Source organism: Trichoderma camerunense (assembly GCF_050948025.1).
Source record: "Trichoderma camerunense strain CBS 138272 chromosome Unknown V8C40scaffold_3, whole genome shotgun sequence".
Classification (NCBI taxonomy): domain Eukaryota; kingdom Fungi; phylum Ascomycota; class Sordariomycetes; order Hypocreales; family Hypocreaceae; genus Trichoderma; species Trichoderma camerunense.
In genome coordinates, this window is record NW_028145367.1 from 1,565,691 (window position 1) to 1,578,725 (window position 13,035).

The 13,035-nt window shown below is 51.4% G+C and overlaps 3 protein-coding genes across 3 annotated transcripts; all 3 read right to left on the reverse strand.

Annotated features, from left to right (window-relative positions):
• Positions 1-32: 32 nt before the first annotated feature.
• V8C40DRAFT_236057 (histidine phosphatase superfamily) lies at positions 33-2,962 on the reverse strand. Its single transcript, XM_083213966.1, has 7 exons — positions 2,671-2,962; positions 1,699-2,507; positions 1,569-1,636; positions 1,436-1,497; positions 1,235-1,380; positions 970-1,175; positions 33-910 (listed from the first exon to the last, which is right to left on the reverse strand). Exons 2-7 carry the CDS (start codon positions 2,474-2,476, stop codon positions 347-349), a joined length of 1,824 nt encoding a protein of 607 aa, XP_083077169.1. The 5' UTR covers positions 2,477-2,507; positions 2,671-2,962; the 3' UTR covers positions 33-346.
• A 1,735-nt stretch (positions 2,963-4,697) lies between these two features.
• Positions 4,698-6,408, reverse strand: V8C40DRAFT_284462 (TauD/TfdA family dioxygenase; the record flags this gene model as incomplete). The annotated part of the gene is made up of 5 exons (XM_083222155.1): positions 4,698-5,473; positions 5,545-5,714; positions 5,766-5,833; positions 5,884-6,117; positions 6,183-6,408. The coding sequence occupies 5 exons, from the start codon at positions 6,406-6,408 to the stop codon at positions 5,029-5,031; spliced, it is 1,143 nt and encodes a 380-aa protein (XP_083077170.1). The 3' UTR covers positions 4,698-5,028.
• Positions 6,409-7,947: 1,539 nt separating this feature from the next.
• On the reverse strand, positions 7,948-11,386 carry V8C40DRAFT_146345 (uncharacterized protein). Its single transcript, XM_083211248.1, has 7 exons — positions 11,285-11,386; positions 10,543-11,068; positions 9,729-10,468; positions 8,756-9,625; positions 8,590-8,632; positions 8,355-8,510; positions 7,948-8,271 (listed from the first exon to the last, which is right to left on the reverse strand). Exons 1-7 carry the CDS (start codon positions 11,294-11,296, stop codon positions 8,165-8,167), a joined length of 2,454 nt encoding a protein of 817 aa, XP_083077171.1. The 5' UTR covers positions 11,297-11,386; the 3' UTR covers positions 7,948-8,164.
• Between the last annotated feature and the right edge of the window lie 1,649 nt (positions 11,387-13,035).

The following is a 13,035-nucleotide window of genomic DNA, read 5'->3' on the forward strand; positions in this document are numbered from 1 at the left end:
GTAGATCTCTCTGGAGATGTAAACTTTTATAAGCAGCGCAATCGTGTCTTTTCATAAACCAGTTGAGTGCTGAACCGACGACAGTGACAATTATGAAGCCGTCACTCAAAACAGATACTCATTTAGCAATTTGACTAGCCGTACCGTTCCAAACACCGTCTTTATTATAACCCAGGCCTTCTTTTCTTTCCAAATCTGAAAGATATTTAAACCCAACAAAGATTCCGTGAGCGCCGTACATTTTACTCTGTTTACCAATCGATAGCAATGTCTTTCGCCATATTAAAAAATTGTTATAAAATATCCTTCCAACCTTCTTCCCATAGCAATGAAAATTTGTGTCATCTTAGTTTGGAGCGCCATCGGTAATCTTTCCATAAGGCTCCTTATCGTATTCCCCATGACAGGCATGGTCGTAGCTCGCTTTCTCCGACATGCCCTCTTGTATCTTGACAAAGGTATCGAACTCGCACCAGCCATCTTTACGGTCTGCATCGCATTCGGGGAAACTCAACCCCAGAGGAATTGTTCGCTGGTTGAGAATGAAGTGAACGTATTTCTGCTCTTCGCCGCGGAGATAGCCGTCGCGGTTGGGCGAGACGGGTTTCGGGGTCTTGATAATCTCAATGTCGAGACGGGCGCCAAAGGGGGTGATGTGTGCGACGGTGAAGTTGTGCGCACCGGGGTATCGATCAGCCGGGAGTTCCTCAGCAAACTGACGGAGGCCAAACGCAGTGAGGATGGAAACAATGTTGGTGTCGTGGGAAAAGTCAAAGTAGAGGCTCTGGTTAAGGGGGAAAGTCTCCGTGTTGTTGTCTAGGGTGACGTTGATTTGCGAGCCAGAGTAACCAAGGGTATGGTTCTTCAACCGAGCGAGGACTTCCTGTTGATAGCCAATGCCAATTGCCCGCTGCATTGAGAATAAAGGATTAGTGTTTTGAACTTCAAACAAGTGGCTCAAATACATACCCCGGTAGGACTGTGAAAGGCATTGCCTCCTGAGAACCACACGTCGATGGAATAGCCAAAACCTTGCCATTCTTCATAGGTGAATAAATCGCAAAACATGCTGAAGCCGTACGCTACTGTCTCGTAAGGACACATGGTTTGGGCGTTGTATACGTCATCAATGGTCCACTCGAATCCATCTGTCAACGCATTGAAACGATGAAGAGCTACCTGGCATTAGCTGTCTTGATACTTTTGAACTAGATGGGACCAGACGAATACATACCATCTTGAAGGTAGGTGTTGATCCATTGCTGCTTGGCCTCGTTTGCTGATATTTTGGTGTAAGAATTGGGGCAATTGAGGGAGCCTGCTAAAGAGTTGTTGAAGCCGCCAGCTTCGATGATGACTTCGATAGTTGCGTTGTTCGTCCTAGGCTTTGTAAGTCATGGCCCACAATCAGGGTAGCTCATATTAAAGTCCTCACCACTCCAACCCAAAGAAGCCAGCCATCCAGTTCTCAGCCGACTTGAGCATACGATCTTGTGTCTATATCGAGTTGTCAGTATACAAGAAAATTGACTTCAAGTACTGCTCGTTTGTCAAGTTGTGAGTCTTACCGTTGTGCGAACAATAATCTTGCTGTTTGGATTATACAGACTGCCATACATGTAGCTATGAAGAACTCCTATGCAAATATCAGCTTTATTAAGGGCAATCCGCAATGCATACTACGCATGATATGCTTACCTGAGTTGTACAGCTCCTCACGGCCCTTGGGCACCAGAATCTCTGACCCAAGATGATACTCCCAACCCTTGAGAAAGCCCAATGGCCCCTTGGGGTTAAAGTCGCTAGAGGCATTGGCAATGCGCTGGGCGAAGTTGACAACGCCGACTCCAGAAGTAGGATAGCGGGCTCCGTGACGGGACAACATCTGGACCTGGACGATCTCTGCTCCTGCGGGAAGCGGGTACTCGTTGACTCCAAACCCAGGGGAGGGAAAGTAGGGAGACAAGTAGCCCATCATCTTGAAAATAGTCTCGTTGCCTGGCTTCATGCCCTGGACGGGGATGGCCGTCTGCAGCGGCTCATTGGGCACAAAGGTCGCGGTCGGGTCAAAGGTCCTTGTCTGTGCTAAGAAGGCGGCATTGCCGGTGGCTGTTGGCCCGGCCCACAGCTCCGGCGATGTCTGGAAGTACTGCGGCACCTTGCTAGGAGCCGGACAGGAGCCGGGGCCGTGATCGGGGAAGAAGTAGGGCAGAGACAGGTATAGGTTTGTCGCTAGCAGGATAATGAGGGCGATGACCAGAGCGAGGATGGTGGTGCGGTAACGGCGATCTGCGCGCGACCGGCGCGGCGGCAGGTAGGCCGAGGTCGACACGCCCTCCTCCTCCTCATTGGCATCGTGTGTGTCGTCGTCTTGGTGGACTGGTCGGTAGTCTGAGGCGTCGGCGCGGCCAGGCTTGCTGATTGGCTTGGAGGTCGACATGGCTCGTGATCGATCTCGATTCCGGACTTGGGACATAAACGAGAGAGAGACCCGCGTCGCAAAGGTGCTGTAAGAACGGGCCAATCAGCACGAGGAGAACGAGCAGAGAGAAGAAGAAAAGAGAGCAGGAGGAGGCAAGATGAAAGGATCAGATCACGAGACGCCGGGTCTCAGCCCGTGACGTGCGGCTGATGCATGGACTTGGATAATGAACCTGGACTCGTACGTACAGGTGCTGCTAGCAAAAGCAATGCCGGGACTCTCAAAGGCCTCGCCCCGGCCCCTTGTCTCAAATCAATCCGAAGGCACGGTACGATGCGATGCGATGCGAGGCGATGCGAGGCGATGCGATGTGATGCGCGATGCGATGCGACGCTATTCGTCCGAGTGATGGCGCGTCCCCTCTGCCGGAGCCGATTCACGCGTCACAGCCTTGGGCAAGTTGCAAAGAGTCCCAGGCAGTGGCCGTAAGAATGAGGTTGGATGCCGTCACGATAATAATGTAGGGACGAAGCTGAAGACATGCTGCTTGCTAGGTGAGACACAAGACTCCACACGTAAGCAGGGGGTTAGCTACCTAGGAATCACACTTCAGCCGTCTACAGTGTATGATCCTCTCATCTAGACACTGTACCGGCATTGCGGCCCCGTGATTTAGCGCCTGCGGCATGGGTTCAGTGGATGCTCAAGTGCCGTGGCCGCTGGCGCCAGGTCACGGGGAAGCTATCCGCCGTTTCGGGTCAGTAGCGGCACTGTGCAAATTCGTCCAAGCAGCTTTATAACCTGGAGAGTGAGCTTTGTGATAAGAGCTACATGTATCCATGGATAGCTTCCTGGGGTCGTGATCAATGCCGGACGTCATTTAAACTCGTATCGAAACCTTGACTTGGCATCGTACCCTTGCCTCGCCGTCGTCTCATCTCATCTTACCGTTGTTTTCGCATAAACTTCACGTCAACCCTAACGAACTCGTCTCCTAAAAACCTTAATGCTACTACTACCTACGTTGTTTATATAGCTTTCATATGACATGGCACACACATTGATGGCTTATGCAAACAAGATCGTAGCAGTATCTATATATGCAGCCCATCTCACATCTCGCATCTCATCGACATGTGACATCAAATGACATACGAGCACACCATCAAGCCTCTTCCGATCCCACGTCCCCACCATCCGATCGCCATCCCTAGATCTCTCTTTCCTCTCTGTCTAAGTGTGTGTCTTAATCACTGCCACCCGCCCAGGGATCTAGACTTAGATGGCATGGATCAATGGCCTGTCACAAAACCTAGCAGGGGAGAGAACAACACTTAATGTTCCCGCCCCAATCTACAAGCTTTGTCACAAAAAAGCAAAAAAAGGAAAAAAGAGGTCAACACAAGGCACGGGATATTTCCGTTCTGAGCATTGAAACTACCGAACGGCTTACTGCAAGGGAGACAGAATTTTTTTTTTTTTTTTTTTTTTTTACAACGTCCAACAAAAGCATCAATTAAAACACGGGAAGGAAAAAAGAAAGAAAGAAAGACAGAAACAGGCGCCTGTGTAACCTGGCTAAACGCCGCGGCCGACACCATCAAAAAAATCTCCTTCCTATACCCCAGCCCCCCCTACAAATCACAACAAGGATGTCACACCAGAGCCTTTCTTTTTCCTGAATATTCGGGCATGTTTTCTTTTTTTCTTCGGGCTTCATTAACCACCCCTTCATTCTTTCTCCAGCCCCCCGGCATCTACTTCTTCCAGTAAAAAAGCCGCCGGTCGGTCTCAGTTCATACCTTCTGCCGCTTTTCTCTGCCCCCCTATTTACCGCCCAAGACATACAAACCAGTGTCCATTTCTTTCTTTCTTTTCTTTTTTTATGCCTTTCTCCCTACCTCTCTCATATCAGACTGCTGCGTCTAGACACCCTTGTTGTGTCAGAGCTGCAGTCCTTGTAAGCGGCTGAATCACTCCCCCAGTCTCGTGACCCGTCCGTGTCTCGGCATCCCAACGATTTGGTTCAGTTACAGGTCAGGCGAGCTCCACTCTCGACATCATCCATGAGCTCCGGATGCTTCAAACGCCTAATTTTTGCCAGCCTCGTCGAATTGGGCATTGAGTGCGCAAGCTAGTGCTGAATGTGACAAATGGCTGCGTTGGCCCTGTAACCAAAAGCTGTGAGGCAGTCGAGGCCTCTGGTTCCTTGTTACACAGGCCTGTAGTGAGTGATGAGGGCAGCTCCCAAGTGCTTGTGAGGAGACAATCAAGTGCTAGAATATGTAAATTTGGTCCAATCTGACTACCTACGGAGTAGTTTCTAGTCTATGCCGTGCCACTGCTGAACTTTTGCGGATCTGATCCGAACCCGTTCTATGTATGTAACAATCAAGCAAACAAAGCAAGCCGAAGGAGTTTTTGGCCCAGAACTCCATGAAAACCCGGTCTATAGTTTTTTTCTTCTTTGGTGTTTTTCTCAAGACGCCGACACGAATACAATGCCCTCTCACCAATACTTCCATTAGTGGCATTTTCGTCGCAATCCCCCAGGTGCGACCCTCTCAAGTAGCTTGCAAGATCATATCAACTGTTGGCTGGCCACCCTAGTTAGGCTGGGACCGCAGAGGAAAGTAGCCAGAGGGCATGGGCTCGAGATGCCACACCCGAGTTCCCGCCTGACCAAAAGCCTTGTTCCACTCGCTCTCCAGATCGAGGGGGATGCTCCATCCCATCTCGTCATCGCGGAGTCTCATGCGCACAAGGTGCCTGCGCTGGTTGGGCTCCGAGCCGTTGACAAATCCTGCGCGGCGGTGGAGGATTGCCAGGTTGTTGATGAAGTGGATGTCACCTGGCTGAGTGGTGAACTCGAACTTGGTCGCTTCGGCAATGTCCTGGATCGCATCCAAGGCCTCAACCTGGCTAGCAGTGAGTGTAGGCAAGTGGGCCGGTCGAGCGTGGCTGGCGCTTCCCATAAGAGCAGCTCGTCCAAAGTTGGTGATGAGGTGGCCATCTTGGTAGAAGAAAACAGGTCGGCATTGGAACTTGGGCCTAGGGGATGAGACACGAATACGTTAGCCCTTGCGCCATGCAATCACATCATCAGAGTTCAAGACACTTACAGAGCAAAAGGCCAGTCAGATCGAGCCAGGGTGCGGATGAGATCGGGTCGAGTAGCAGCGAGCACATTGTAGACAGTGTAAGTCGAGGCGATGATGCACTTGCCGCCAGACTTGGCCGCGTTTCTCGTGAGCCAGCTGATGATGTCTCCAGCTTCCTCGTTGTGGAACGTCTACTCGCGTCAGCCATCAAGTGATTGCGGGGTGTGTTACAGGGGACTTACGATGGGAGAAGTGGAGTGGCGATGGTGCTCAGCCTTTTCCTTGGACGAGGCGTCGGCAATGATGTGAACTGGAATGTGTTAGCCTCTCATGGCCCGGTTCGGGCATCTTCATTCTTACCCAGCATGTTGCCCTTCTTGTCCTGACGACCGAAGCGATTGGCAATGTGAGCCTGGACTCCCAGGTAGATGGTCGTCATATCTTCGACAGAGTACTGCTTGGAGTCGAGTCCTCGGAGAACAGCAAACCCTTTACCTTGGTAAATGTCCTGGCGCATGCCCTTCAGCACGTTGGGACCAACAGTGGGAAGCGGGAAGTTGTCAGGAGTCACGAGATCGCCATCAAGTTCCAGAGCTGCATGTCATTGCATTAGTCAAGCTGGATGAAGGGGGATCTACTGCCAATAGTAGCTGGTTCACCTTTGAAGTGCTTGAGAGCGGCGTCAATCTCTCGAAGCTCTTCGGCATCCAAGTGGTGAATGAAGTCAGGCTGCTGTTCAAACTGCTGGCCAGTCCATGCCATAGGCGAGTTCAAGACAGCAGGAAAGCCATTGGGCAGACTCGACATCTCTGCGGGGGGAGAATGCAGCTTGAGCTCCTGGTGAGGAGCAACAAGCTCCGAGTTGACAACGACGGTGCCGGCCATTGCGAATGATCACAGGTGATATGTTGGCTGTTGGAAGAGAGAAGAGAGGATTGGAGTTGGATTGGAGTGCAGAAGGCAAAGAATGGCAAAGACTCTGGAGTCACAAGAGAACGAATGTGTGCGGTGAGGGAGAAGTTTGGGAGAAGAGATGAGGAGGCAAAATATATATGAAAAAAAGTGTGTGGAATTGTCAAACAACGGTGTACTCGGTTAATGTTGGACTTGATAGTTTGGGAAAGCACGACAGAGGCCATGATTTATACGTCGAGACAGACCGCCAATCTAGCAAATAAATAAATTGGAATGTCTCAACTGGCAAGAGCCACTGAAACCAATATGGGTTCAAACTGCAACTAGCCTTTGACTAGTAGACACCGCAAGAAGGAAAGAAAAACAGAAAATATCAAGCTTTGGCCCTTGCCTGGTTGATTTGGGTCCGGCCGCGGACTCGTTCCGGGCGGGACAAGAGGCCGGGTATCACAAAACCGGCCCTTCGGCTTGCTGCCTGCCGTACTTACGGCCCGTATCCGTCACCGCACTACCTAGTACGTCTTGTAGCCATGATTGTCCTTGCATTGGCCCATCTCGCCTTCGTACTAGATTGCCTGTTAATGTGAGCTTCCGGCTGAGACACATTAGTCTTGGTAGCGTAGGGGATGGCAATAGCAAGACACCAGAGAGCATAGCGTGATGAGGCCCCCGGACGTTGAGCAGGGTAGAGTAGACTCATTGGTAATGGACCAGATATTCATCTGCTTTGTCGACTCTTTTCTCTGCTGCTTTGCTTTGTTTGGCTTTGCTTTGCTTTTTTCCTTTCTTAGGCGAGTTTGCTCACCCCTGTCCTTGTTTCCTTCCTTTTTCCTGCTGAAGCTTGTATCTCAGCCCCGGGATCCACATCATCCACCGGGGAAAAAGTAAAAACAAAACCATAAAAAGAAAAGAGAAAAAAAGAAACAAAACGAGGAAAGTAAGCCAAAACACGGCTCTCTCTCCCTTCTCTCGTTGCTCAGAACAAGCGGTCAAGTGACGGCTCAGTGCAGCAGATATCCGGGGGATATGCCGCTATCCTATCGTGTATACATGTCTGCTATCTTGGCGTAGACGGGAGTGTACATGCCGAGAGTCCTGTATGAGGAGCTGCGACAGGATCACTGTTTTTGCTTCATTGCGTTGATGTTTGCTACCCCGGGGAAAGCGAAGCTCCTAGCGGGAGGCCATCGCCTTTATAGGAGCTTCCAATGCGCCGCCGACTTCATGATTGCTTCGCATGGGATTGGCTCCAGCACGCTAATCTGTACAAATCGGGCAATGGTTAATCGGTGATCGCCGGAGAAAAGAGACAACAAACTTGATGCCTAGGAGCATGCTTCTTTTATCCATTACTCGTACTTCGTATGCTCAGCGCCCATCGTGTACGTAACATATCATACCGGGAACAATGTGTCCTCCTCCCAGCCACCCAAGACCGTGTAGACCTGCGAAACATCTAGCGTACCACTTACCATCTTGGGTAGTTTGCATGCCCCTGGATGGTAGCTACCATACCTGTACTACTTCATCTCGGAACAAGGTATCTCGATTGACACTTGCCAGAGCCAATCTCCACCTCGGGGCACTGCATCCTGCAGTCTCCCCCTTCATCCAAACTAAACGCGTAGTACCGACACCTCACCGCTTCAACAACCTCAAGGTATTACTAGGTGGCTTTATGGCAAGAAAAGAAAGCAAGAAAAGGGGGGGAAAACAAAAACAAATGCTACAAGACGGTGGTTCTTGGCTGCCATTTCTCCTCAAATAACTGACTGACGAAGAAATAGTCCTCCTCGTACGCCTTTCTGGCGCGCATATCCTCCCAGTCTTGCTCTGTACGAGAAGGGTTGGCCCCTGTGTTAGCGCCAGTCCGGGAATCCGGTTAGCTGGGGAGTGTGGTGGTATCGGAGACTCACTGTGCCGTTGAATGTGTGCCCTGGTCGCACGAACAAACTTGATCTTTTCCTCATCTAGATGCGCTAACGTCCGAAGATCTTGATCCTCGCACTCTTCCGAGAAGGGCACGATACCCTTGTTACAGTAGTGAAAGTGGGCCAGGATAATATTGGCTCCTGTATTGACATCGCCATTAGAAGCCAAAAGTCAGTCACTATGCCAGCGTACAACGGCGGGAGGAGGGGCCGGTCTCACCCAGATGATACTCTTGGACTTTTTCTTCGCGAGCATAACGGCGCTGCAAGGGCAATCTCGTCAGCATATTGGTACTACGTGCCAAGGAGGGACGAGGGGACGGGGCCCCGCGCCCCTAGCAAGGCTGCTGGCCGCCAACGTTACCCTATGCATTGGGTAAACTCACCTTCATGCCATGCTTGCGAGCATATGCAGCATCGTGCTTTGTAATAAGTGCGACATTGTGAAGCAGAATGAAAGTTACCAAGTAAGTCACCAGCCAGCTAGATGGCTTATTCTTGAGCATTACTTTTTGGAGGTTGTCCAACAGCTCATGTCTAAGTTTGCTCTGAATGTGTTGGATCAATATCATATCCATTTGTGCGCCCAGCACGGGGGGGAGTGGAATCTTTCCAGGGTTTGGATTGGTTTGGTCAAGAATATCGGTCGACATGCCTAGCTTCTCATTCCCGGCGATAAAACACGACGTAGTTGACAAGCGGACGGCTATCCACAGCCGAAGCGTCCAATTGAGTAGCTCAAAGGATTCTGTAGAGATGTTTGGGTCTTTCCACATGTGCCAAGCTTGGAGGTACGTCTTGTACAAGAGACTATCGGTGTCACCAAGGAAGTTCCGAAAGATGTCGGTCATGGAGTCTCGGATATATCTGGTGTATGCCGATTTGCCGGCCTCCAAGTCGACCAGTGCGTATGGCGGGATGGCGACCGACTTCTTGGTGCCTTGGTAATCCCATGTCCGCTCTAGTTTGTCTCCCTCCTGTGGAACGAATTTGCGCACCGGCAGTGGGAGAAACGAGTTTGAGAAGTAAACAGATATATGAATGACTTTGACTTCACGTTCAGCCCAAAGCTGGATGGGGTCCGAGTTGTTCTTGTTCCATCTTTGGGTCCACTCGTAACCTGGGACTGCGCCTGGCTTATAGAGCATCATGTCGGTGATCTTGTACCGGAGGCATGGTAGCCTTGCCGCCTTTGTATTCTCTACCTTTTTACACGTTAGGCAGACACCGCCTGGAATATCCGAGTTGAATTCGCACTGCAAGGAGAGTGTTGAGTTAGCCTACATAGATCACGCCGGGTGTTGTTGTGTAACGCGAGACGGGGTACGTCGCCCCTCGTTATCAGGGGATGCCACTTACGCGTATGCGTTGCATCCTGCACCTTATGCACGAGCCCATCTTTCTTGTTTGGGCCGTTTGCTCTCGAAGACTTTGGTCTCTGAATGGGCCACGTTTACCACTACGTTGGGTGGGTTGCAGGGTGTCGGGATTTGTGTCTTGCCTCTGGCCAACTGTATTGCCACCATCTTCAGGTTGGACCGGCTGAGGTAAGTTCTGCGCTGCAGGAGTGTCATAACAGTTATGTATCTCAGGGGATGTGGGCTCAATGACCACCAAAGGAGGTTGCACTAGTGGTACAAGGGGGGCTGGACCATACGGCAGCAGTGAAGTATTCGCATCCAGTGGATTCTCATCAGTGAGCGGCAAGGGCATTGGCATCGGTGCCGTGACTATGGGATAGTTGTAGAGGTCCGAAGAAGCCAGCTGGTTAGAGTACTCATGGCCAGTCTGGTCTATCAGATAAGGATCGTCGCCCGTATTTGCAATGCACGTTGGCTCCTGCAGGATAGGTTGCAACACAGGCCGGAGCAGCGGCTGCAATGACCCTTCTCCAAGGACGGGGTAGCTGTCGAGTGGCAGGGCATCCAAGTTCAAGTGCTGATCTTGCGCCGGTGTATGTTGAGGTAACACATCAGTGCCTGCAACCAGGTGCTGCACGGGGTGAATCGCCTGGGCTGGCACAGGTGGTGCCACTTCCATCGTATACTGCTGCGGAGGCTCATATACCACGGCCGCCGAATTGGGGAGGAATTGGTATCCTTTGGGTCAACCCATTAGCCATCACCTTGGTACTAGAGAGGAGTCGCAGAGCAGTGGCAGGGAGCCTGCATACCTGGAGGATGCTGCCATGCAAAGTTACAGCAGGCAAACATGGTCTCTGCCATGCATGTCAACGGGGAGCTTAGAGATTGAACATCAGGCATGGCGGGTGCCCATCGCGGTATAATTGACGTTGCATCATGACCTTCCTGTTCATCATGAGAATTTGCTACAGGTGTTTTTTCATGATAGTCAACGGCAGATGACGATGGCTCGTCCACAGAAGGCATTGAGTGAAAACCTTCTAGTCGTCTGCGTTTATGTGAGTGCGTTGGAGAGTTGGAGGGACAAGCAGGGGGTAAATCAGGCGAATAACCAGACGTATAGCCTAATGTGTATCCAGTTGAATACTCAGAGTAACCATAAGGATAGTCGAGAGCTGCCGTCGCTTGTCCTACCAAGAATTGCGGATCATTAAGAGGGAATTGTGAAAATTCCGTATTCACGGAAGGAGCTAGAGGTACCAGAGGCACTGAAGACTCTGCAGGCACTGACACATCAAATGTGCCCAGTGACCGGACACGCTTTCGACGGGGAGCCTATGTGATGATTAACTTGACCGCACTTTTGGAGTAGGGGAAAATGTAGAGAGGGAAATAGATGAATGTTGTACAGAAAGGATATAGGAATCAACGAGAAGGAGACAGCATAAGTGGTGAAGGCATTGTGAAAAGAAACTCAAACAATAGGGGACGGGAAGCGGCTACAGATATAACCATGCAGGCTACCGCCGTGGGGTGAGGAAGTCGGCTTACCATGATGCTCATAGATAGATGGGGTGTGTTGGACAGATGCGGCGTAGTAACAAGAGCAGGATCCAATGTACCGGCACGTGGAAAGCCAAGTATCAGCTAGACTCCAGAGACAAGGCAATATCAACAAGGTACACCAAAGTTGTGCACCGAGACAGCGGGTGAGGTTGAGCGACGCCGGGGAGGGGGTGGATGGCTAAGGTGCCACCGGAACCATTCCTGGGGGCAGAATTTGGCTTCCGCTGTGTAAAACGATAGGTGGAGCGGGACGCTGTGCGGTCGAGGAGGAGCAGGAGCGGGAACACAGTGAGCCGCAAATATCCAAGACGAGGGTTCGTTTACCGGTGTATGGAACAGTCTGGCCGGAGAGTAAGAGAGACAGAGACAGAGGTGGCATGTAAGTAAGGAGTCCCGACTAGCGTTGGGTCCAGTCCAATGATGGTGCCGACCTGCGCAGCGCACCCGCCTGGCTACACTTGTCCAAGAGATCTCGTGCTGCCGCCACTCTGGTGACCGATGATGAATGTGCTCTGGGGACACTGGTGTTGCTGTTGATGCGCTGCCGGCTGTATCCTCGATGCCCAGGGTTCTCCTCCGGTCGTAAAGCAGGGGTGATGGGTAGTGCGGGCTAGAATCTGGGGCGTGTTGCCGAAGTGTGCATAGGCGCTGGCCTGTGGTCTAAGTGGCTGGATTCAAAGCTAGACGACGATAGCTGTTTTTCCAAGAGAGAGAAGCGACTCGGTGAGAGAGCAGAAGTCATGGATCCCGGTGCTAAACAGGTTGTGTGTATTTAATGGGAATTGAGGGGTATTACGGCTGCGGCCAGGGGGGAGGGGGGAAGTAGGTAGTTGGGATGCAGTGCCCAATTAACTCGTCGTCTCATTGAAGCAGAGATTGAGCCTGGTCGGGCCGGCATACCATACAGCTGCTGAGAAATAGCGGGCACATGCGATCGCGAGATGAATGGGCTGAGATGTCATTGCGCAGTTACGGCCCTGACGGTGTGTAAAACTCCAGCAAGATGCAATGCGCCGGAGCCATCATGACAAAGTTGGCCAACGAGAACGAAGGGGCCAGCGGTAAACAACCCGGGCATCAAGTAATGCCCTCGTCTTCAGGCCGGGAGAAGAGTCAGCCGTAGCGCCCAACGGGGGAGCTGACGGCCAGTATGCGCAGTCCAGGAAGGGATTCTGGCAGAGCAGGTTGGAGTCCGACTGCGACCCAGCCCAATGAAAAGTCGTCTTATCTTCCAAGGCTATTATGGTACCACAAGAGCTTTGTCAACTGCAGCTTATACGCCTCTTTCATTTCGACGCGGGCGGGTCACATGCACTGCGACCTGCACCTGGGAAAACTCAGCAGCAATGATTCAACCACAGGCCGTCTGTCCGCCTGAAAGAACAACAGACGCCGGGTCATTCATTGTCTGTCTTTTCAGATGGATACATTCCACTTGATGATTGAAGACTTCAGAAGTCGGATGACAGACTTCACACAGTGCAGAATTGCCCGTCCAATATGCTAAAGCCAGAGCCGAGATCAGACGAGGCACATGTGGTTTGACTGGTAGTGCTTGTGCATTGGACCGGTGCTGGGCTCGAACATACTAATCCACGAGCTAAAAGCTGTGCGTGCTACCACACGAGGAAGTTCTCGAGAATGAACCGCTTAGGAGTGGGGAACCGGTGAGCGAGGCCTGTATTAAACTGCACCCACACGGCCTTGGAACCCCAGTCACGAAGCAGATGCATACA